This window comes from Ambystoma mexicanum, chromosome 9 (assembly GCF_040938575.1).
Source record: "Ambystoma mexicanum isolate Mex_15411 chromosome 9, UKY_AmexF1_1, whole genome shotgun sequence".
NCBI lineage: Eukaryota > Metazoa > Chordata > Amphibia > Caudata > Ambystomatidae > Ambystoma > Ambystoma mexicanum.
This window is the reverse complement of record NC_090931.1, coordinates 567,545,460-567,569,202: the sequence shown is the minus strand read 5'-3', so window position 1 is coordinate 567,569,202 and position 23,743 is coordinate 567,545,460. Positions and strand designations below refer to the sequence as shown.

General features: G+C 43.8%; 1 protein-coding gene across 2 annotated transcripts in view; it reads left to right on the top strand.

Annotated features, from left to right (window-relative positions):
* Positions 1–23,743, top strand: part of RPH3AL (rabphilin 3A like (without C2 domains)) — a 1,136,504-nt gene that overhangs the window by 960,757 nt on the left and 152,004 nt on the right. For both annotated transcript variants that reach the window (XM_069615164.1, XM_069615165.1), the window contains exon 8: positions 20,722–20,829. In XM_069615164.1, coding sequence (XP_069471265.1) covers positions 20,722–20,829 — 108 coding nt within the window. The remainder of the gene's footprint in view (positions 1–20,721; positions 20,830–23,743) is intronic.

Sequence of the window (23,743 nt, the reverse complement as noted above, 5' to 3'; positions counted from 1 at the left end):
GGAACTGGGAACTTTTCTGTTGCTTGAAAACACAAAGAACACTTCTTACTTTGAGAAGAGATATTCCTTGCACAGTTGTTATTATATTATTAGTGTTAGGGAGAGGAGTAGGCTTTTCGGACATGACAGTGACTACGTTTTAATTTCTAACTTCCTGACAATTTCACTAGTTTCCTTTGAGGTAGGGAAACCTCTCTTATCTTTACGGATATAGAGGCATTTTTCCCACCCTTTTTTTATTAATAAAAATCTATATCCAAAAACATGCCACTGTTTTGTCCGAGCCTTACTACTGCACCCTTACACTTGTGATCCTCCATTATAGGCTCTCAGATTAGACCTTATCAATAGGCTAGATACTTCTTCTGCCTGTCTGTGCTTCCTCGTTGGTTTTGTGGTCTTCATTACCCTATTCCCCAAGCCCTATCTTCATCGAGCACACCTTCCATGATATCCAGGGGCTCAAATTGTATATTGAAGTCCGCTGTCACAATAACACTCAACCTTCTCTTCCTAAACCTCTTCCTTCTCAAGCCCACCGCTCATCCACCACCAACTCTCTGAGGGTCAGACGCTTCTCCAAGCAGAGAGTCGGGGGGTAGATCTCTTTTCTTGGCTGGGTTCTCTCTTTGGAACAGCCTCCCTGCATCTCTCAAACTTCAGCAGAACAAACTCAAGACCTTCCTTTTCGCTTTCTCTCTTCCTCTCCTTTGCTGATTCCCCTAACTGCTCCACACTCTGGTCACCTGGCCACCCACTGACACTCGGGCCCAGGCTCCTGCATGTCCAGTTGGCCTCGCACTACCTCTGGGCTACCCCAGCACTTAAGGGTCTGTATCTGGAACCCTACAGTCCCTTGTCTCTGCACTTATGAGCCTCCCTCTGGCAGCACTTATTGAGTTACCTGCACTCCCCCCGGCACTTCTCCCCTCCCTCCTCCCTGCACATGTGAGAACTAAATGACACAAGATCTTGTAAGATCGTTGTTTTGTTTTCCTTCTGCCCCCCCCCTGTCTTGTCGCCCTTAGAAACACTTGTGTACGGTGGTGTTATAAATTACTTAACTATCATTAGGCATGAATTCATCTCCATCCAAAGATCTTGTAGAACAGGAGAGGATTCTATCCTCTCCTGTTCTACAAGGTCTATTATACAGAGTGATCAGGAGAATCTCATTACCATTTTCATGCTTCAAGTGAACCTCCAGCAAGTCGCTGCATTTGATGTCTATCATTGGGAAGGAATTTAGCAATGCAGCCTCCACCCAAAGCAATACACCAACACTAGGCCTGCCACTCCTGTCTTGTATGGCTGGAATGGCAAAGGTTTCATAGCTTTGCAAGGGTGCTGCCTCTATGACCCAATTTTACTGGAAACCTATAACTTCATGCCCTCAGACAAAATCAAGCCAATCCTCATCTGCAAGGTGTTTGTTTAACCCTGCAATGTTCCTAGACAGAATCTGCACCACTGACTCTGGGATGGGTGCTGACATGAAAACCTGTATCTACACTCCAGAGTCTTGGTGCTGCCCATATCAATCAAGATCTTCCATTGAAGCCACCCCACTAGGACTACTTCCACCCCGATCAGCAGCCTGACTCTGAATAATATGTTGATCACTCCCAATTGAACTCTCGATAACTGCATTGGGGAGGCTGCATGCATGCTACTCACTGTGCCATTGAGAGTAATGTTAATGGGCAGTGGTAATGCACCCGTTTTGTGCATATGCCTGGCCAGTAGGCCATTATCAACTAGGTCCTCTAGTTGCAGGGAACTAATTTTTATGATCACCGCTAGTGATCTTTGTTCCATGGCTAATAGCCCATTAAGCATGTATTCTTCCTTGAGCTGATCTTTAATATAATCCTTGGGCCTGAGGTATGGGCTTCGCAGATGTTCACACAGCCGTATGTTGCTTTTAATTATGCTAAGGCACCTTTATATCGTTTTCCAACTGCGTACATTGTCTAAGTAGAAGCAGACTTTTTAGGTGAGCCTGCTGCTCTGGCTCCTCCTAGAGAATCCACCGTCTTCCTGATTTTTCCTTGGGATTAGCCAAATTGTAGGCTGTATTATAGGGCGACTCTTGGCTGTGAATGCATTAATTACATCTGTTTCCTTTCCCACTAGATCAGTGGGGGGGGGGGGGGTTAGTATTATTGCCCACTGAGCTAACAGGGGAAATAATGTACCTGTGACGATACCTATCGATGACAAAGTCTTCAGCTCTCTGAAGGCTTTTTTTTTAATGTTACCTAATTCTTTACGTAGTACAGGGTTATCAGTCTTAAATTGATCAATTATGGTAAAATGCTCTCTACAGCCCCCTCAATGGCACTTATTGCAAACCTATGGAGTGCTTCTTCCCGCTTTGTCACCCTAGATTTTTTTGGGCTGATGCCCTTTCCGTGCTTGGGTTACAGTTACTTTGCCGCTGGGGCCCTCTATCCCTTCCTCAACCACCAATGCATTCAACCTAATTGGTATACTCCCTTCAGAGGGATACAACAGTGGGCCTCCTTCTTGTCCCTCCACCCCCTTTCCCCAGACCAGACTCATATCTGTCCTCATCGGCCATCTGGGCACTGCCTACTTCTACAGGGATTCTATAGCTTCCCCCCCCACCCCTCCCATATATAGCTGGAAGATTTGGTACTTCGTACCCAGGAAGTATTTTACCAATACTGAGTAAAGTGGGGGAGAATAGCCTCAGGGCCCTTTAAACTATCCCTTGACAATTTCCTCATATCTTCATTCGATAACTCCAAAGTTGCTGCATGCCTATCTGAGCCCCTCAACTGGTGTGAGGTATTATCCTGAGAGGCTGCTAAACCAATTGTTAAATCTTCCTTTCTCGATGGAATTACACAATTCGAAACCAGTACTTTCCCTCTTGACCCCCCCCCCGACCCACCTGCCTGCTTAAGAAACCTCAGGGGTTTCTAGGTCATATGGCAAGTTAGCAGTTTCATTATTCATGGTATTTGCTTCATCTATAGGTTTACTGAATTTGGCCGACCTGTTCGTGGCCTTTCCACTAGCTGGGCATTGTGTGGCCTTCCTTTTTGTCATTGTGTTAAATGACCCCTCTCGATGAGCTAGTTGATAGATTGGTAACAATCCAGGAAGATACTATATTGCACTTGTTTAGTAACCTAAACTGCTTCCACAGGCTTAATGGCCCACGGAGCATAACAATGCAGGGTTCTATAGCCCAAAAAGTGTAAGTGCAAATACATGTGCATACAAGAGCACAGTTCAACGGCCTAAGTTTTTGGCATACTTCCAGTAAAGTGCAAGTGCAAAAAGAGTATAAAATCACGTAATTCTAAAATCATAAAAATCTCATAAAATATCTAAAGAAGATGACACAATTGACATTAAAATGTTAACTCTGAAACTCTAAAAACAAGCTTTGAACAGTTATTAAAAAATATAGAAGATGTGGAAACAAAGTTCATATAATTCATATAACTAAGCCTTTATTCTGGCTCAGATGATAATAGCCCATTGAGATTAAAGGGCCCCAATTAGACACAGTGGGATGTTTGCTGGCTGAAGTGCTAGCTAATTAGTGTTCAGCTCATTTTGCAACTTTGAGGCAACTAGCCGCATCCATTAAGCCCCTTTGTCCAACAGCAAAGTAATAGTTATTAAATCACCGATTTATTCCAGGCATACAATGTCAGAAGCCGGCATGCGACACAAAGATGGAACAAGCCGGGACAGCAAAGGGAAACTTCACAGCAGCAGTATAAAACACAGCGCACACAATAATTTGCAAGGTAAACTTGCGTCCAGGAGATCAGAGAGGGGTGTGCTCTAGCACCTTGAAGCGTCTTTTGCTAGATGGAATTACAATAATAGACCTTAGACCAAATAATCAGACAGACTCAAGAGTATGACAAATTACTAATGTATCCTCAGTTTTAAAGCAGGGTCAACATGCAACATCCTTCCACACTTTCAGTGCGAGGGTACATTCTGTATGGCTGTGGAGTGCAGAACGTCTCTCATACACTTGATGCGGTATAGGAACGATGCAGTGTGTCCCATCTATGGCTTTTCTTTGACTGTTCAATATGACAGCAGCGAGGGGGCAGGGACTGGCAGGATAGTACCTACCTGCTCCTCTACATGGGCACGTTCGATAGCTTGAGGGGCCGACTTAGTCCCCCCTTAAACCTTCCCAATTCCAACTATATGGTGGCTTCGCCTATGCCGTTACTGAGCCAGACTCCTCCTCGGTCCTTGTCTGAGTCTAATGCTGCGGGCCTGGAGTTGGTCTTTCAGAATACAATAGCACCTAACACCTTGATTTCCAACACTGCGCCCTTGGATCTCGCGGGCTTCGCCTCTCAGGGACCACTCAGGCAATTTTGATAGCGGGCGCGTGGGCACTGTGAGGCAGGCGTGGTATCACAAGTAAGTACAGAAACGCAAAAGGTACATGTTTCAACACTTTCATTAAGTGTGACTGGGGTTGGTGAATTCCCAACTGGCCCCAATTCTATAATGGGAGTAGTCTCGACCATCAAAGTAAAATAAAATGGTCCAAGTCAGTCAAACAAAGGTAAATGTCTGTGTCAGAAAACCTATACTTGCCCTCACCTTTCACAATAACTAAGTGTGGGAAAATGAATGAAAATAAAGAGTGTGTTAAAAGAATGTCAGAATGGCAATGAAAGTGGCTCACCACTCCCTTCCCCAAATTCAGTGGGGTTCTCACAAAGTTCCTTCAAGGTGGATAGTTTGCACAGTTCAAAGATCTCTCGTATATCTGTTAGGCTTTCCTCACCTATTTCAATGTCAGTTCAATATGCATCATCACAGTTGCCTTTAAGGGATTCTTTCGTCTCTGCATGCTCTATTTCTCTCATGCTCTTCCCTTCAATGGCTTTCAACGCATTTTTCATTATTCACTGTTCTTTTATCTTTCACGAAGCGTTCAAAAACGTGCCTTCTCACACGGCACCACTCCATTACTTTGTTTTCTCATTGGCTCCCTCGTCCACTACATACTTCCAAACTTTCAATTCAGTGTCTTTATCCTTCAACATGTAGCCTTACGTGTAACACTGTAGCTTTCACAATTGCGTGTAACACAAACCTGGCTCTTCCTGTCTTTGAACTTACTGCCTGTGATTGCTTTCGCACGTCCTTCAGTTTTCAATTCGTCGAGGTCTGTGTCTTGCCCACCTGCCCCTCATTCGCTCCCAGGCGGCCTTGCGGCCCAGAGGATGAAACAAGCAGTTTGCTGGTGCATGGAGGAAAGGGACTAGCCGGCCCCTCGGCTCCCTTTTTTAAAATCTTCTGGCTTCTTAAAGAAACGGCTCCCTCGCCACGCTTTCTCCTGCCTCAACTCACAGCCTATCAGCGTCTCAGCGTTCCCCTCTACCTGGCCTGGTTCTCTGTAGCTCTCTCTCAGCTGCTCCTCCATCTTGCCATCCAGCTTGCCTTCCTTCTTGGCCCCTGCCTTCCTCGCCTTCCTCTTCCTGTCTTTCCGTGCTCCACCTTTTATAGTTTGAAAAACAGTCCATAAGTTTCAGGTGTGTGTGATTGTGACTTGGTGCCTGACCTTGCCTGGCCTTATTAGCGGGACACGGCCAGTACATGTTACTAGTGGTAATCTTCTTAGTCTCAGTCTTCCTCTTCCTCGTATCAATAGTTGGGCTGATTAGGAATGAAGGGGAGTTATGGGAGTTGTAGTATCCCATGAAGGTAGAGAGAATATGGGGTAAATAACTGTCAGGAAATGGGGGATACCATGTCTCACCTTCCGGTGTTTCCTCCCCACCCCTCAGCACCCCAAACCCAGGTGATCCTCCCTCGCTTGTCCACCGCCAGGGTCAGGATCCAATAGCGATGGCCCTTCCAAAGCCACCTGAATAAGGAATCCCTGGGGACTGAGTCGTGAAACACCTTCAGGTTTTTCACACCACACTGCACAACAGACTCAGGATTTAAACAGTTCCTGCTCTTTGAAGTGAAATTAAAATAATGCAGCGCCCAATGCCACGCCTTTGGCTCTTGCGGGCTTCCTGTAAAACCTTGTTAGGTTGCAGCAGAGGCGATGTATGAAAATGGGGACTGACCAAGGCTCAAGTCAGTGGGCTGGGGCCACATGATGTGATTGCACACATGTGATCAATTACATTTAAAGGGCAAGAAAAGGGGGTCTATGGACTAGGCGTATACACCAGGTCTGTAGTGATTGACATCCTTGAATCCAAATTCCCTGTACTGTGTGAAATTTCCCTCAAACTTTTTTCCATGTTTTAGGGCATGTTTTGCACGCGTGGGTGCCAATATTTGCAAGTGACTCGATATATAACAGGTTATACAGCCAGCACCATACCAGCTCGGTCTCGAGACAACCAGAAAGGGCAGTGGCCTGGAATCCAATTGGTACAGGTGCCACTCGGCATGAAGATATTATGTCTAATACTTTGGCCTTTATCTATGCTTTTTGTTGTTAAGTTTTAAGATTTGTTGCTCGATCTTTTTCTCTCCCATTCCCTGCAAATAAGAGTTTTCCTTTTCTTCTGGCCTGAGTTGGCCTTAAACCTACTTAAGGATAAAATAGCATGCAAGAAGTTCAGAACCACTGATTAAATACTGTGCAACTTTCCGAATATTGAATACATCTAAAATGAAAAAAGAGGAATGACGATCCTTTTAGAGTTGTAATTGCACAGTTCTCAGTGCATAGTTTATGATTTTCTTTTACCATTGCCTGGCCAAACGCAGTCTTGATAATGCTGTGGTAGGCAAAGCCCATTTTCCCAGTACATTATAACCTAAAATGCCTTGGTAATTGCTAAACGTGCAAATCTAAGAGCTGCTGCATGGTTTGGCCAGCAGTTATTTTTCTGTAAATGCTCTGTTTTGTATTGTACTTCCTTTAAACAAGTAATTTCTGGTAGCTGTGTGTGTACCTTTTAAGTCATTAGGAACACTATGGCATGTGTGCCTTTTTACAAGGAACAAGATGTGCTCGACTCAAAGGAGTATATAGCGCCTACTCCAATTAGTGCAGCCCTTTTTCACGCATTTATGACAGCCAGCCTCTCCTAAAAAGTAAATGCATGTGTTTGAAACTAGGACATGGTATTTGTTTACCACCTTCCCAAGATCAAAAATTAGGAAACCTCTTTTATGAAACAGTTTGTGTTTTGGCCAGATTTATAATGTTATGTTACAATGTATGTACAGTCTGGCCAGTAGCTGTCCATTTAAAGCAGTCTCTACCTACATGTAATAATGTTCATTGATACCTTGTACACATGCACAAAATCCTTTAGTAAATAAAGCTGGATTGATGACTTTTTCAATGTCTTTCCTTATCCATTTGAAGCTAGTTAGAGTGAAAACTATGTACGGGTGACTTCCATGTTGGTATATAATCTCCTGATTGGGAATTTTCTGCTTTGGCTGCAAGGCTGTATCAGTGGTTGAAGTGGGCGGGAGCAGTTGGGTGCGGTGCTCCTCTAGTTTTTTAAATTAAGTTTTACTGTTCCTATACTTTTATTTTGAAAAGAAACCATTCTGGAATGAGGGCCAGGGGAGGCCAGTAGGGAACATAGTTCCAAACCTTTTGTACACTTCGACCACTGGGCTGTATATGAAGTGGAGTTGTAATCGACCATTTATTTATTTTGTATTTATTTATTTATTTATTCATTTATAAAGCACTCAAGGCCCAAAGGCAACCAGGTGCTGATGCACAGTTATGGAGATGGTTGCAGTTATTTGGGGCATAGCGACATGGTTGCAGAATTACACTTTTATACAATATACATTTATATACATGTATGTACACAAGTAGTACATGTATTGAACTTGTACCTAAGCAATTATTGAAGGAGGTCTGTCCTGAAGAGTAGTGTTTTTAGGTTTTTTCTAAAAGATCAGAATGAGGTGTCGTTTCTGAGGTGAGTAGGGAGGGCATTCCACAATTTAGGAGCTATAGTAGGGAAGCTTGCTCCACCTGCTTTCTGTCTTCTGTATTTAGAGGTGATGAGAAGGTTGTTGTACTGTGAGCGAATAGGTCTGTTAGAATGGACTTTGCGGATGAGGTTACTGAGGTAGAAGGGTGCCTTATTTGCAATACATTTTTGAGTAAGCGTAAGGGTTTTGAAATGTATTCTGTCCTGGACAGGGAGCCAGTGGATCTTCCCCCTGATGGTAGAAATGTTTTTGTGTCTAGGAATGTTTAAGGCAGCTCTAATGGCGTTGTTTTGGACAACCTGTCATTTTCTGATATTTCTTGAGATTGTTCCTGCAAAAAGTGAGTTGCAGTAATCTCCCCTGGATAATATCAAGGCTTTGGCCAAGGTGATAGTTATCAGAGGAGAGGAACGGTCTGCTGGCTCTTATCAATTTGGCAGTGTAGGCTGCTGAGGAGACGACAACGTTGACCTGTCTAGTTAAGGTAAGAGAGGAGTCAATACACACCCCCAATGTTTTTATCTCATTGGCAACTGTAATAGTATTAGTGTCGATATTGAACAATTTGTATGTCTGGGGGGAGGTTACTGAGTTTAGTTTTGTTACCAATGAGGATTAAGTCGGTCTTATCATCATTAAGACACAATTCGTTAAGCGCCATCAATGCCTGGATGGCCAGGTATATCTTGTTTAAGTTTTTGTAGTCAGTATTGTGGCATCAGTAATGGGTATGAGTATTTGGGTATCGTCTGCATAGCTTCTATACGTGATACCCATATTGTCTAGTTTATCAAATAGTAGCTTAGTGAAGGCATTGTATAGTGTGGGTGACACGCAGGAGCCTTGCGGTATGCCACAAGTCACAGGGACTGGAGGGGCTGCCGAATTGTCGGAAAAGACCCTCATGGTTCGATTGGTTAGGAATGACTTAATACATTTGATGCATTCTGCTGAGAACTAGGAAGCGGTCTCAAGGTGTTGGACTGAAAATGTCATGATTGACCAGATCAAAAGCTGCAGAGAGATCTAGGAGACGGAGGATGCACAGTTCCCCTTTGTCTTTGTATTGATCCATTTGCATTTTGAAATCTAATAAAGCGGTCTCTGTGCCGTGACCTGGCCTGAAGCCTGATTGGCTTAGACCCAAGAGATAATTATCTTCCAAATGTTTTTGGACCTGCAAATAGGCTGCACAATCGAATATTTTTAATAAGAATGGTACAGTGGTCATGGGACGGAAGATGGTATGGATATTGGGGTCCAGTGTTGGTTTTTTGAGTAGGGGTAGAACCCACACTGTTTTTAAGTCATTCAGTACTGTATTAGAAGCAAATGAGCTGTTGTTGAAGCTGGTGATAAAGGGTGCACATTCTGATGCACATTCTTTTATCAATGTTGCCGGGCAGATTTCACCTTTGCATCTAGATCGTTTTAAACTATTGATGATGGTAATAGTATCGGAAGTGGAAAGTGGTGAGAATGTATTAGCCTCTGCTGAGGGAGGTGAGGTTGGTTGTGTTTGGATGAGGTAGAGTTTAGATTTTTTTTGTTCTATTTTTCGTTGAAGTGAGGAGATTTTTTCTGCTAAGGCATTTTGAATGTTAGAACACCATTGTTCGTCTTTGACAGTATTATCCGGGGTAAGTGCTGGAGATTCTAATTCATGGAGAATTGTGAACATTTCTCTAGTGTTGAATTGAGCATTAGATATTCTCTGGTTATAGACCCCACTTTTAGCTGAAAGAATTTCTTTTTGTAATTATTAGCTGCTGCCTGAAAAGGCTTTTATGTGCATAGTTGGCGATTTCCGCCAGTTATTTTCTGCAGATCTTTTTGAAGCATGCATTGTAGTTCTGGGGTGAAAAAAGGGTTGATGTCTGCAATATCCAGAGTGTGCGCAGTGATAGATCTGGGGTTGATGAGTGCCCCTTTTAGTGTGGTTGCATTCATGCTGGCAGAGGCCTTGCTAGAGGCAACTTTGTGGGGGTTAGCGACACTTGGTGTGTGTGGAAGTGGTGTGGTGTGGTGTGGTTGGTGACGGTGAAGGTGGGTCGTTTAGTTGACCCTGGGTGTGTGTGTGCGAGCGGAGAGTCTATGTACTCACATTGATCCCGTGATAGGGCATGAGAGTAGAGAGAGAGAGTGGGGGCTGGGGAGTCTGTAAACAGGTATTTTTGTAAATGAAGGGTTGAGGCATCATAAGTGTGTCTCTGCCCTGTTCTCGCAGAGAGACGGTCTAGTCTTGTAAGTTTCTCTGGGGGTAATGCAGTTAATGGGAGGTAATTGTTGTGGGATTGTGGTCTAGTCAAGCCTTTGATGGGAGAGCATAGGTTGGTAGGACGTGGGATGATGGGGAAAGGTGCAATTTTATTGAGGAAAGGAGTGGGGCAAGGAATAGGGTAGTGGTGAGTGCAGCGTAGGCAGGCTAGGCCCTTTCCAAGTTGGATATTATCGCCTGTGGTGCAAGGCGGATCCATTGTGGGGAGGGGGTGTTGGGATTTCTTCAGATGGTAGTTTGCTACTAATAGCAAATTTAGAAAAGTGGGCAGCAGGAAGTTGACTGACATAGCACTCAATTTGGGGTTGCTATGTTAGGAGGCAGGTTTAGTAGCACAGCGGCTGGTGCACAGTGGCTAATGTTACAGTGAGCTGGTAGCAAACAACACAGTGGTAAGCGGTGGCAGGTATAGCAGTAGGCTAGTCACACAGTAGTTAATAGTGCAGGAGCTGGTAACAATGGTTGACAATGGCTAAGAGCACAATATACTGGTAACACACAGTACAATAGCTGTGTGCTGCTGGTTGCGCTACTGTGCGTAATTGAGGTCAGGAGACATGCAGTGTTGGCGGTAGCCAGTTGATGGTGAGGCTGGAGGAGATGGGCACTACAGTGGGTATCACTACATTGTACGAAAGTTGATCTGATTCTGGAGGCTACCGTTAATGACATGGGAATGGGCAACACAATTGATATGGCAATGGGCAGCACAATTGATAACGTAGTGGAAGGCTACGCAATTGAATTATATGCTAGGGGCTGCACAGTTAATGTCTGTAACGTGTGGTATTGACGTAGATGTGAGGTTATACCTAGACAGATGGATGCCAAAAAGTCAGGAAAGGCACAATTGATAACGTAGTGGAAGGCTACACAATAGATGGCATGGCAATGGGCAACACAATTGATATCATGGCAATGTGCAGCACAATTGATAACGTAGTGGAAGGCTACACAATAGATAGCATAGCAATGGGCAACACAATTGATAGCCTGACAATGGGCAACACAAATGATAACAGTGGAAGGCTACACAATAGATAGCATGGCAATGTGCAACACAATTGATAGCATGACAATGGGCAACACAGTTGATAACGTAGTGGAAGGCTACGCAATTGAATTATATGTTAGGGGCTGCACAGTTAATGTCTGTAACGTGTGGTATTGACGTAGACGTGAGGTTATACCTAGACAGATGGATGCCAAAAAGTCAGGATAGGCATTAAGCAGTTATAATAACAAAGGGTAAGGGATACACGGCAAACCAGCGTTCCGTTGGCGAGTTAGCAAGTGCGGAGCAAGGACAAGAGCAACGTGTATTAGGTAGAGGCCAACGTTTCTTGGGCAGATGCATTGTATCAGGGTGCCCTTAAGACGGGTGGCAGGGACAAGCAGGCAGCAACCTGTTTGTGCATGCAGACTTTAGGATGGAGATGTGGCAAGGCGCGGGATGGGTGTGGCTGTTGGATGTAGAGTCGTGGCCAGCTTTGCCTTTGTGATGTCGGTCGAGGCAAGTTGGATGTGCAGGACGCAGCACGCTAAGGGGCCAGGGACTGGATAAAGAGCGGACAGCGAATGTGGACTGAGTAGAGGAAGTAAGTAGATGGAGTGCTATAGATGGTAAGAGGTACTCACTCAGAAAGATTGAGGTGATGGATGGCAACGTGAATGGGCAACGGCCGGACACGGACAGGCGCAGACAGGCCTGTGCCTTAGTAGTGAGGAGGGCCGGCTTGCGCCTTCCGGCAAAGCACTCTGCAGGAAGTAGATGCTTTCAATGGAGAAGGGGCCGGATGCACACTTTTGATGGCTTATCCTGCCACGGTCTGCAGGCTGCTGTCGGGTAAGGTAGTTCTCATCGAAGCAGAGTTCGAACGATGCAGGTTGGGCTCCTGCCCACCTGATGATTACGGGTGCATTGAATGTTGGATTAATTTTAGGCTAGATCTCATTCATAATATTTGGACGCCTACTAGTCTGGTTAATGCTTTTTAGACAAGAGATGGCTAAACCACCTTGAAGACCTGTTGTGTAAGCCTAGACAAACCTATTTCAGTAAATGCTGAACCACCCGAATTCAGGCATATTTCTTTAGACAGAAATGTACTGAATTTCTTTCAAGGTTCGGGCAGGATGGTGATGTCTCACAGATTGCATAAGGCATGCGTGGTTGGAGTTTTGATCAGTCTTGTAGGCAGAGGCAGGAGGTTGCTAGAGTAGTTAAGGAAGAGCTAGAAATTTAAAATAGGATTATGTTCAGGGAGTGGCAATTGGGAGAATGGAAATAGGCTAGGTTGATTATTTAAGTTTGTTGGAGGTGAATACGAGATGACCTTTCATTCGCATCTGGAGAAGTGCACTCAACCAATGTTATGTTATAGTACGTTAACTGAATGTATTGAGCGCTCATACGGCCGAAGCCATCATGGCGCTAGAGAGATAAGTAGTATTATTTTTGTGAGGTCACTATTTTAAAAATAGCATTGTTTTGTGATAAAATAGCAATGTTGACGGAATCTGCCAGTAGATCCCTGCATTCTATTGTCAACCAAGCATAGGATGCATGTTTAATCTTCTGTTTGAAAACATCAACAAAAAGATGGTCTCTGCCATGGACAAAAGGAAATGGATGATGCCCATGTTCTATGTCTTTGACGATGAGGGAGAGCAGCAGTCAGGAAGAAGAGTTCCCCCTGGGTGAGCATGCTAGTCCGTTTTCGGGCAAAACGCTTGGGTGACAAGAGAAACCCAGTAGAACCTTTCACTTCATGCATGCATTTAAAAATGGTTGCAAGTTGCCTAGAGCAGGCCGTTACATTCAGTGGCTGTAACTGTGTGTGTAAAACATGTTGCATCTTTTTATGACTACTAGCGAGGCAAGGAGATCATTTCAGTGCATTCATGTCACATTTGTTGTCAATTACTATTAACAAGGAGGATATCCGATTGTTTGTTGGAGGGTGGCTGTAACTGAGTATAGAACACACATATGCTATCTTCTTGTTACTAGGGAGAAGTGCCTGGGGGTGGGGGGATCCCTCTGGCTCAGCCTAAGCAAGCACTGATTGATTGCTTTTCACCTTGAGGTACATGGCATTGAGTTAGGTTTTTACCCGTGACTGTTAATATGTGAAATGTGTTTAATGGTCTCAGACAAGATTTCAGTGTGTGCGCCCTCCTTTATTACAGCGAGAGAAACCGACAATCATTTTCAACTCCGTGCAAGCCTCATGTAAAAAAAAAAAAAAAAAGAACAAAAAATGCATATCTAAATTGATATATTTTACTCCCATTTTGCATGCATTTTATGCCCAAGGTGAGAATTGTGATAAATCAAAACCAGTCCCATTGTGTGCTCGAAATAGTTGCAAGCCTATATCATTAACGCAAACATGATTATGGCTGCAGATTTATGAAAGGGATTTACAATGAACATACAAGCCTAGAATGTGTTCACCATTTTATAAAAGTTATTTACATTGACCACCATTGGATGATCAGAGATAGCATTTTGCTCATTACAGACATCGGCCCAGTATCCTGCGATCTTTACACATGACCACATCATATGAAAAACACCTGCTGCCTCACTCCCACAGCTAGGACATTTCCCCGTTGCTGTATCATATATACTTTTTAGATGTGCAGGAGTGTAGTGGACCCTACTAAGTATTTTGTAATGTATTAACTGGTATCTGGAGTTACAAGAAATGCTCTTTGTCAACCCACATAGTCTGGACCAATGTACATCCGTGAGGGTGATCCCCGGGTCTTGCTCCCACTCACTTTTTGCACTAGAGGTTTGAGATGCTCTGTGTGATAATGAAAGCTTATACAGTGCAGAGGCGGATTTCTTTGTGGAGCTTGGAGTAAGCACATATCCCAGGTCTAAGTGTATTGGGGGCTCCTCAAGAGAATTCTCCCACATTGTGGCCGTTGCCGAGCAAAGTCTAAGGTATTGAAACCGTTGTGGTGGTCTGTCCCCTACTATGGGTTTTATTCCCTGCCAACTGATAAAGTGACAGTCTACAAATATGGCCCCCATCAGTTGAACTCCGCTCTCCCTCCATAGCGAGGACATTGCAGTGTCCCGCGTTGGGGGGAGGGATGCTGCATCCCAGAGGGGCATACGAGGGTGGTAGAGTACTGTGCGTTGCGGGTCACCTGCCAGTCTATCCCATGCTCTACATGTCACGAGTGTTGAGTTCATGGTGTTGTCATGTAAAGAAAGATCTTCCCGGCCATAATGAAAACAGTTTTGGGAGTCTGGCCATTTTAACTAATGCTAGGCGGCCCTTTAGTGAGATTTGAAGGTGCCTCCAACGGGTAAGTTTGGTGCACAGGGCGCCCTCCAGTTTCCCATAGTTAAGTGTTCGAGTCAGTTGAGTAGTTTGTGCTACTTCTACTCCCAGATATTTCATAGTATTGCGCGCCCATGTAAGACCAAGAAAGTCTGCAGGGCGTGTAGTCGCATCTGTTAATGGGAATATCTCAGAATTTGCTGTGTTCAACTTCAAGCCAGAGGCATTCACAAATCTTCATGTTTTTTTAAACAGTCTGCTATGGGCATCCTTCCGTCGGGTTCACTCTTGTGAACACAATGTTCACTTGCATCAGGCTTTGCCCCATTCTTTTGACATCTCTCCGTCGGGTTCAATCTTGCCAAGCACGCTGTTCTTTCTCCTTTCTCACTATTCAGGATTCATCTCCCTTAGCTTTCCATTTACGTTTAGGTCAAAGACTTTCGTCTATACAGGGGGTTTTGCTAGACCCCTGTATGACCACTTTGACCTTTTTCTTGCGGCTCTCCTAAGGCCTTCTTGTATCGGTAGTTTCAACAAACAGGGGATCAACCAGATTTTCTCGAATGAGCACCCACGTGGTGCTGGACCCCTCTGCAGCTGGTTTTCCCCTAAGACGCTAACAGTTCTTTGAACTTTCCTTAATTTGCCATTTGCAACTTTCGGCGCCGCTCCCTGTCCTGCTTATCAATGTGTGAGGGCTTTGTGTAGCGTTGACATCCACTGCAAAACATGCTGGGTATTGTTTGTGGTCTTACGATTCCTTTTACGGAGGCTTAGAGGATCTGGGTCAAAAAAGGCAAGGTCGCTTCTCTCCTTGTCACCCCCTTCGGTTCTCGCCATCTTTCTCCTCCTCTTGAACTGCTGTACTTGGATAGCTGTCTTGTCGTGCAGTCTGCCTTGCTCGTAGTGTACTCTTGTGCTCCACTGTTTATCCCTGTGGGGAAAGTAAAGGGCCATCAGGTGTGTGTGATTCTGGTCAAGTGCCTGTTTTTGCCTGACACTTGGGTTGGGACATGTCAGGCAAACAGTTGTCGCATTAGTCCCTTTTCTTTCTTGGTGTAATAAAGTGTTCATGTCTGAAAGGGGGGCGGAGGGGTTAGCGTTTGGTAGGGTTTATGAAATAGACAGGGGGGATTGTGGGAACAGTAATGTTTTGTTAATGCAGATTGGGAGTTCAGGAAATCATAACCAGATGGACGTGGAAAAGAATGACTGGGAGTTTTCGGGCAGGTAACAGTGTAAAAAATGGAGATGAGGCGCGCACTCTGGTTCCCAGTCAGATTTACCTGCTAAAGCAACAGTTAGTCTTCTCCTCCAAATGTTTTCCTGACTCTATCAATCATCATGGAGGCTGTTTTCCTTTTCCTTTTCAGGTGTGTCTGGTTAACTCTCATTAAAGTCTCTAAGGATTCTGGTACATGTAGTCGCACAATTTTTTCAATGCAGGTGACTAGGAACCAACGCTCCTCCAAAGCACACGTCTTACCCTTGATAGGGGGTGGGGGAAAAACATGGATTCTGTGAGAGGTTGTTTCCTACTGTAAAAGGGTTTGGGCTCTTAATAGGTTTACCAGAGGTGTAGGGGTGGTTGGATTCTGGTAAGGGAGACTCATTGGGCAGAAGGTAGGTTGAGTTGGTACAGCCTATGAAAGCATCAAGGACTTTTTTCTCCTTTTGTTCTTTCTCGGTATAATACTGCGTCTCACCTAGCAGATTCCCCTGAATTCCCCTAGCCAGGTGATCCTCCCTCGCTCATCCACTCCCAGGGTTGGGATCTGAGAGCGCAGTCCCTTCCCTGGTCACCTGAATAATCTATTCTCAAGGTCTATTCAGAAGAGTACTTTCAGGTTTCTCACATACCCTTCCCCCTATGCTGGTTGTACTGTGGTGTTTCATGTGGAAATTCCACCATGGACCACCTAGAGTGTTGGTCCAAGCTTTCCAGCATATTATCGGAATCGTTACCGCTGGGACTTTTAACCCTTTCCCGGTTGATCAAGGCTTGCGTAGGAGAGGATTTCAAAAGTTCTCTCCTCTCTTTCTCTCTCTATTTTTCTCCCCCTCTCTTGAGTTTCCATTAACTCTTCCTCTATATTTTCAGGGCAAACCCCCATAATATGGCCCCACTCTCCATAAAATAAGAACTAATCTATGTGTCTCTGAATCATCTAGAGAGATTAGAGATGTTGATGTTCTACTATCCTTATTCAGGGGGCAAAAATAAAATTAAGGCTGTCCTTTCTTTCTACGTGTTCCTCTTGGTCAACATAGGATTCTCCTGGCATCCTCCCATTCGATCTTCTGATGTCTTCTTCCATTTGTTTGCCTCTTATTATTCCCTCTGAATAGTAATGATGGGTTCCTGGGAGTTTGTTTTCTGAAAAAGGGGTCTCTAGACCTTCTCCTGATGTTTCATGAGATGACATTTCCCCCAAGGTCCCATTTATTAGGTTCTCTCTGGATAGTTGCCTCATATATTCCTTCAGCTCTAGTCCTCTAGGTGTTTTGTTTTTTAAACTCCTTAGATTTTTATCTTCCTTTGCCCTTAAAATGTTGGAGCTAGGGGTATCCTTTGCACATTTTTTCCCCAGAATTAATTTGCGAGTAACTTCTCTAGCGATGGGGTTGCGTACTTCGTATGCCCTGGGAGAGGTAAGGTTAGTAGGACTTCCAATTCCTCTGTTGTGGGATTTGGGGCTTCTGAGGAAAGGAAGGAATGACCTATCTGAGGTTGATCAAACCTGCTGGTGTTTTTAGTGTTTCATTTAGATGCAGAAATCCACATGTTCTCATATACAAGGGTCCCCAGTAGTTCCCCTCTGTGACTATCTGTTGGGGTAAAAGAAACATTGAGCAAAGCAAATTTTAGCTCATCTCCACAAGATAGAAGGGGAAATATTTCTGCACCCATTTTCCTGTGGGGTACCACATAGATGGCTGAGGTGGTAGAACAACTCATCTGTAACTCTAGACATACCACACTTTTATCTCTCTCTGGTATCAGATAGTGTTGGGGACATCATATGTAATAACTATTTCCCTCTACCGTTTTCCGTTTGGGGGAATGGCTTGGGGTTTTAAAGGGTGAAAGCTAACCCACGTCTAAAGATGGAGTCTCTGTGAGGCGGATCAATTTCCTCAGGGCTGGCTTTCCTAGAACTCGTGTCTCCCTTGTGGTAGGGGCCCCAATTTGTTTCAATTGGGTCATATCCCACCCGTGACACCATATGTAAGGAACTCATGGTGGCAACAGTAAACACAGACACAAGTAATCACAGTTCAAGGGTGTTTTAAATTGTATAGGTAGGTTGGAAAAACGCCTAATCTAAACCTAAATCTAAGTTGGGAGCAAGCTACAACCATCAAATAATAATAAGGCAGTCCTAGTCGCGTCTTGTCAAATAAAAAGGCCTATATTAAGAAAAACCTATTGGCAATCCTTAAAACTAAATACAAAAAGAGTGTGGGATAGGGTTCACAAGAAAGAAAGAAGTGTTCACAAATGATAATTCCGGATGTTGTTGCGCTGGGTCTCCCTTCCCCATGTTTTGAGCATGGGAAAAGGCAGGACTCCTGAGCAGTGCACACGCTCAAGCTTTCCAAGCACGAGACTACAGTTCCATTCTCGGGTATTAGGACCTCCGGTGTTGAGTATCTTTTCTACCCCTTGAACTGCCGTACTTCGATCGCTGTCTTGTTGTGCGGTCTGCCTTGCTCATAGGGGGCTCTCGTGCTCCACCTTTTATCCCTGTGGGGAATGGAAAGTGTGTGTGTGTATGTCTGTCTCTGTCTGTCTCTGTCTGTCTCTGTCTGTCTATGTCTGTCTGACTGTGTCTGTCTGTCTGTCTCTGTCTGTCTCTGTCTGTCTGTCTGTCTCTGTCTCTGGTTGCCTGACCTTTGGGTTGGGACATGTCAGGTAAACAGTTTTTGTATTAGTCCGTTTTCTTTCATGGTGTAAGGAAGTGTTCATGTCGGGGTGGGGGGGTAGGGTTTATGAAATAGACATGGGAGATTGTGGGAACAGTGGTGTTTCATCAATGCAGATCGGGAGTTCAGGAAATAATAACCAGATGGACGTGGAAAAGAATGACTGGTAGTATTCGTGTAGGCAACAGAAAAACAGGGATTTAGAGAGAGGTTGTTTCCTACTGTAACATGGTTTGGGCTCTTAATAGGTTTAGCAGAGGTGTAGGTGTGGTTGGATTCTAGTAAGGGAGACTCATTGGGCAGAAGGGAGGTTGAGTTGGTACAGTCTATGAAAGCCTCAAGGACTTCGTTCTCCTTTTGTTCTTTCCTGGTATAATACTGCGTCTCACCTGGGCGATTCCCCGAGCGTAACATCGGGCTCTCCTACCCAGGTGATCCTCGCTCGTCTACTCCCAGGGTTGTGATCTGAGAGCGCCAGCCCTTTCCTGGCCACCTGAATAAGGGATTCTCGAAGTCTACTCAGGGGAATACCTTCGGGTTCCTCACACTAGCCACTGGGCCAACCCTACCGCCCTCCTCCCGCACCCTCATCTGCACAGTATGCAGTTCCACCACCCCTCCTTTTTTTGCATTTCTCGTTACTGCTCTTGCACGATCCGAATGTCACAAGGCCTAGTAGGACCGTTATTGTTTTATTATGCTATTATTTCCCCTGTTCCCTCCTCCCTTTTTGCCTTGTGGTGTCTGGAAACACCATTTGCTGTATAGAGGCCTTACAAATATTCAATAAATAAAAAATAAATGGTATCTACTAGATGGGTTCATGCATTACCCTATAGTACTGATTGTAAATTGTGTGGGCCAGATTCTCAAAACGTTTATTGTGGTTTTTTTAGCACAAGTGAGGAGATGCGCAATCACATCTTTTTACTTGTGTCAAAAAGAGGAGCAGCCCAATATGCAAAGGGCATCTGAATGAGCGCTTAGCTGAGAATGAGAATATGGTAACCTAAGCATTTCAGCAATGAGTGCTCAGGAAACGAGCACATTCTCTGTACTCCTTTCATTTGCACTCATTTTTGTGAATCCGGTCCTGACATTTTAAAATCAACATTTCAACAGATTATTTTAAAAGCTTTCTCATGAGAAACACCCAATTTCCTCCACATTACTTGGGGCTTGCTATGCTTGCTCGCTTGTGCTAATTTGTGGTATGCCTTGATGCCCCTGCAAGGAATATATTCACCTGCCACCACTTTGAATCATTTACAGTGCAGTGCTCCCTCAGGAGCTGCCCTACCCCCTGACACCAAAATCTTCCTCCGCTACTACCATGCGCATAATAATGTTAGTGACCGCACACAATGGCGGCTGGAACATTTGGGTGATGGGGCAAGCCCCCACTCCCTCGTTTCTATCTTTGATGGTAGACTTTTTTCAAAACCTTACATCTTTCACCTAGCACCGTCTGCAGCAAGTCGCTGCGGCAGCGTGATCACCAGTCATTAGGCATGAGTGATGGCCCAAGCCGGCCGGAGTGTCTGTGGTGTAGAATGTGGTTCTCAGGGAGTTTGAGGGGGGCCTTCTGTAGGGCTCACAGGGGAGCCCCATTTTGTGTTACATAACTGGTTGAGTGGCATCTGCCTCACTGACGTGGCTAAAGAATATTGAGGCATGTGTAGCTGTTTAAGATCCGCTCTCTCGTCTGGATGGTCTGCCTGCATTCCTTGGTATTCAAAGATAAGCAGGTCAGGTAAAATCAAGCGTCAGGTCCACTTGCCATTGTCTCAATATGAAAATAAATATAATTTGTTTGAGGAGCTGTAATATTTTCCATTCCAGGATATGTAGCTCCTCTTTATTCAGTACTCTTATCACACATTCATGGCAAGGGTAAAACATGCCTGTAATTCATGGAAAAGTAAAACATGCCTGCGATTCCAATTCATGGAAATGGTAAAACATGCCTGTAAGTACCTTTAGAAAAAGTTTAAGATTAAGAAATTGTGGAAGATATCCATGTAAGAAATAATGCAAAGTTAGCCAAAGGCAAATATGGGTATGAAGTGTGGTGAGTGGTAAGGGTCTACAAGTAAATGACACCAACTGGATCGGCCTAGCAGTGCTATCTGCTCTCATATTAATTATATTATATCCACATATTTTTTCTTGACATTCCAAACCTGTTTTTCTTTTATGTAAAGGGCCTGTTTACATGCCTTTTTAGTGATTACATTGGTTTCACTCTTGCAGTGGACTCAAGTGATAGCGACTCTGAATTGAGTTCATCTAGCATGGATGACAAGTCCTTATTGGTGGGATCAAAGATACAGACAAACAGAACATGTCTCAAAGAATCTGGTAAGAAAATCCAACATTTGACCTTTTGCCCTAGTTCTAGTATCTTCTAATTTGCTGAGGTGGTCAATTTTTAAAAGTTATGGAATGCGCGTGTATGCTTTAATATTCTGGTATAATGATTGACGTATAATGAAATATATTCTTCTTTAGAGCAGCTTATTGTCAGAATGGAACAGCACTGTTTTGTAATCGACATTTTATCCGCTTTACATATTCTTGAATTGTGAACTGCAATGTACATTGTCTTGTATAATGTCAGATAACGTTTTTGAAGATTTCTGATTTAATTTTGTGTTAAACCAGCCGAAAACATAAGCCATTTTATATAAAGCAAAGATCAGACTGCCATCTGCTGTTTTGTAAAAGGTTCTCAGCTAATAAAAGAAAAATATTGTGCATAAGTCTGAAAAAGTTCTTAAAGAATTCTGTTGTGCCAATGACCACACCAGTAGGGTTTCTTGAATGGTTTATTGGCATATCTTAAGACACATAGTAAAGACCCCCAACCTGCACATAAGCTCTTATCAACTGATCAACTTTGAGCAACAATAAACAGCATAGGAGTTCCAATGTAAGAATGCTCTGACCTCATAGGCTCAGCCTAGAACATAACATTCTACAAGATGTAATGCAGAGCACTGTAAATACATTAGCCATTCACATAACACACCCCCTCCCTTATTAAAACAAATATATAACCAAACAAACTTTTGTACAACATCCCAAATAATACAATGACATCAAAATACACGCAAATTACATTTCTTCTGCAAGATGTCACAGTACATATAAACTTCTTACTTTTTCAACTTTGCTATTCTGGACATATTCCACACTTGCCCACTCTCCAATCTCACAGCATTTTCAAACACTTGGATGACCCTTACCTGATCTGAATACAATGGATCCCCCTTTTTAGGTATCACAGCTCTCCTTATCCTGACGAGATCTCCCACCTCAACTATTGTTCTTTTTCTCAGAAATTTCTCGTTCACCCTTTTCACCCATTTATCCTTTCGTTCATTCATCCTTTGTCTTACATCATCCACAACAATGTCAGTTTCCCTTGCTCTCCCTAGCCAGGCAGGAGACAACAATGTGTTACCCTTGCGACCTCTCATAAGTTTGAAGGGACTATCACCAGTTTTAACGCATGGGGCCATTCGCAAAGCATATAATCGTTCCTTCACTGCCACTTTCTTATCAAACCCACATACATGTGCACTTCTGATAGCCTCCATTATGGACCGGTTTACCCTTTCAATCATACCATTTCCCTGTGGAAAATATATAGCAGACCTTTTGTGCTTTATACCACACTTCACTAAGTAATCTTCAAACAATCTCCCGGCAAATTGCAGACCATTATCTGTAAGTACACTCCTGGGTAATCCTTCCCTCTCAAATATCCCAGACATAAAATCCACAACATGCTGGCATGTCACATCTCTTAGTATTTTAAATTCAGTCCATCTTGAGAATGTGTCTACTAAAGCAAGGATAAATCTCCCTCGCCCCATTCCCATATCAACCGGTCCCAGAATATCAATTGCAATATCTTGCCACACTCCCTTGGGCGCTTGAACCTTTTTCATTGGTTGTGACATAGCCGACACATTTTTCCCAGATTTAATACAATCTGCACACCTACCAACCATCATCCCAATTTCTCGCTCCAAACCTGGCCACCAGTAATCAGCTTTATTATCTCCTTAGTTTTATAAACACCCATATGTCCTTGATGTGTAATTTTTACCAGCCTTTCTCTCAGACAGTGCGATACAACCAATTTGTCCCACCGATACACCAGCCCATCCTTCACAGACAATTCAAACCTTACTTCACATAATGCTCTTTCCTCACCAGACAACAATATTTTTTCTGGCCACTCCTCCCTAACAAAACTCACTATCCATTTCCACATCTCATCATACTCCAATATTCGTGTCCATTCATCTTTTTGTACTATTCCTTCCACAGTTGCAAAAACCATATTTCCCATCTCAACGAATTCCTCTCTCTCCTCTTTATCACCTCCTTCTGTCCTCACTCTGGACACATGATCAGCCTGTACATTTTCTTTACCTGAAATGATTTCTATAACAAATGTGTGACATTGTAGCCTAGTCACCCAACAGGCAACTCTCCTTGACACTTTATCAAGCCCCTTTGTTTCAAATATTGCCTTCAGCGGTTTATGGTCAGTTCTCAATGTAAATTCTTGTCCCCACACAAAGTTTTTAAGTTTTTCTATACCCCAATGACATGCCAGGGCTTCTTTCTCCAAGACAGAATAATTGAGTTCTGGCCCTTTCAACATGCGGAAGCATGTAACACCACCACCTCATTACCACCTCCTTCCAATTGTGACATCACTACTCCTATGCCAGTATCACTAGCATCCACAGCGAGAATGGTTCTCCTTCTAGTGTCATACATTCCTAATGGCTTCGCCATGTCAATTTTCTGTTTAATGCCGTTGAACTCTCGCTCGCATTCCTCACTCCACACAAACTCTGCTCCTTTCTTCAAAATGGCTCTCAAACTAGTTACATCATCAGCATAGTTTTCCACAAATCTATGGTAAAACTCAATCGTTCCCAGAAACGACCTCAATTCCGCCTTATTCTTGGGCGGTTGCATTCTCACAATACCATCCACAAGGTCCCTTTTAGGTCTCAAGCCTTCTTCTGAAATCATATGACCTAGATATTTTACCACACATGTTAAAAAGAAACATTTTTCACCTCTCAATGTTATACCTCTCGCTCTAAAAATCTCCAAAACAGTATCAACTCTCCTTTTCAATTCCTCCTCACTATTTCCACAAATTAGGACATAATCCTGAAAGCACCATACTCCACTTATATCTCTTAACAATGTATCCATAACTTTCTGGAACACCGAGGATGCA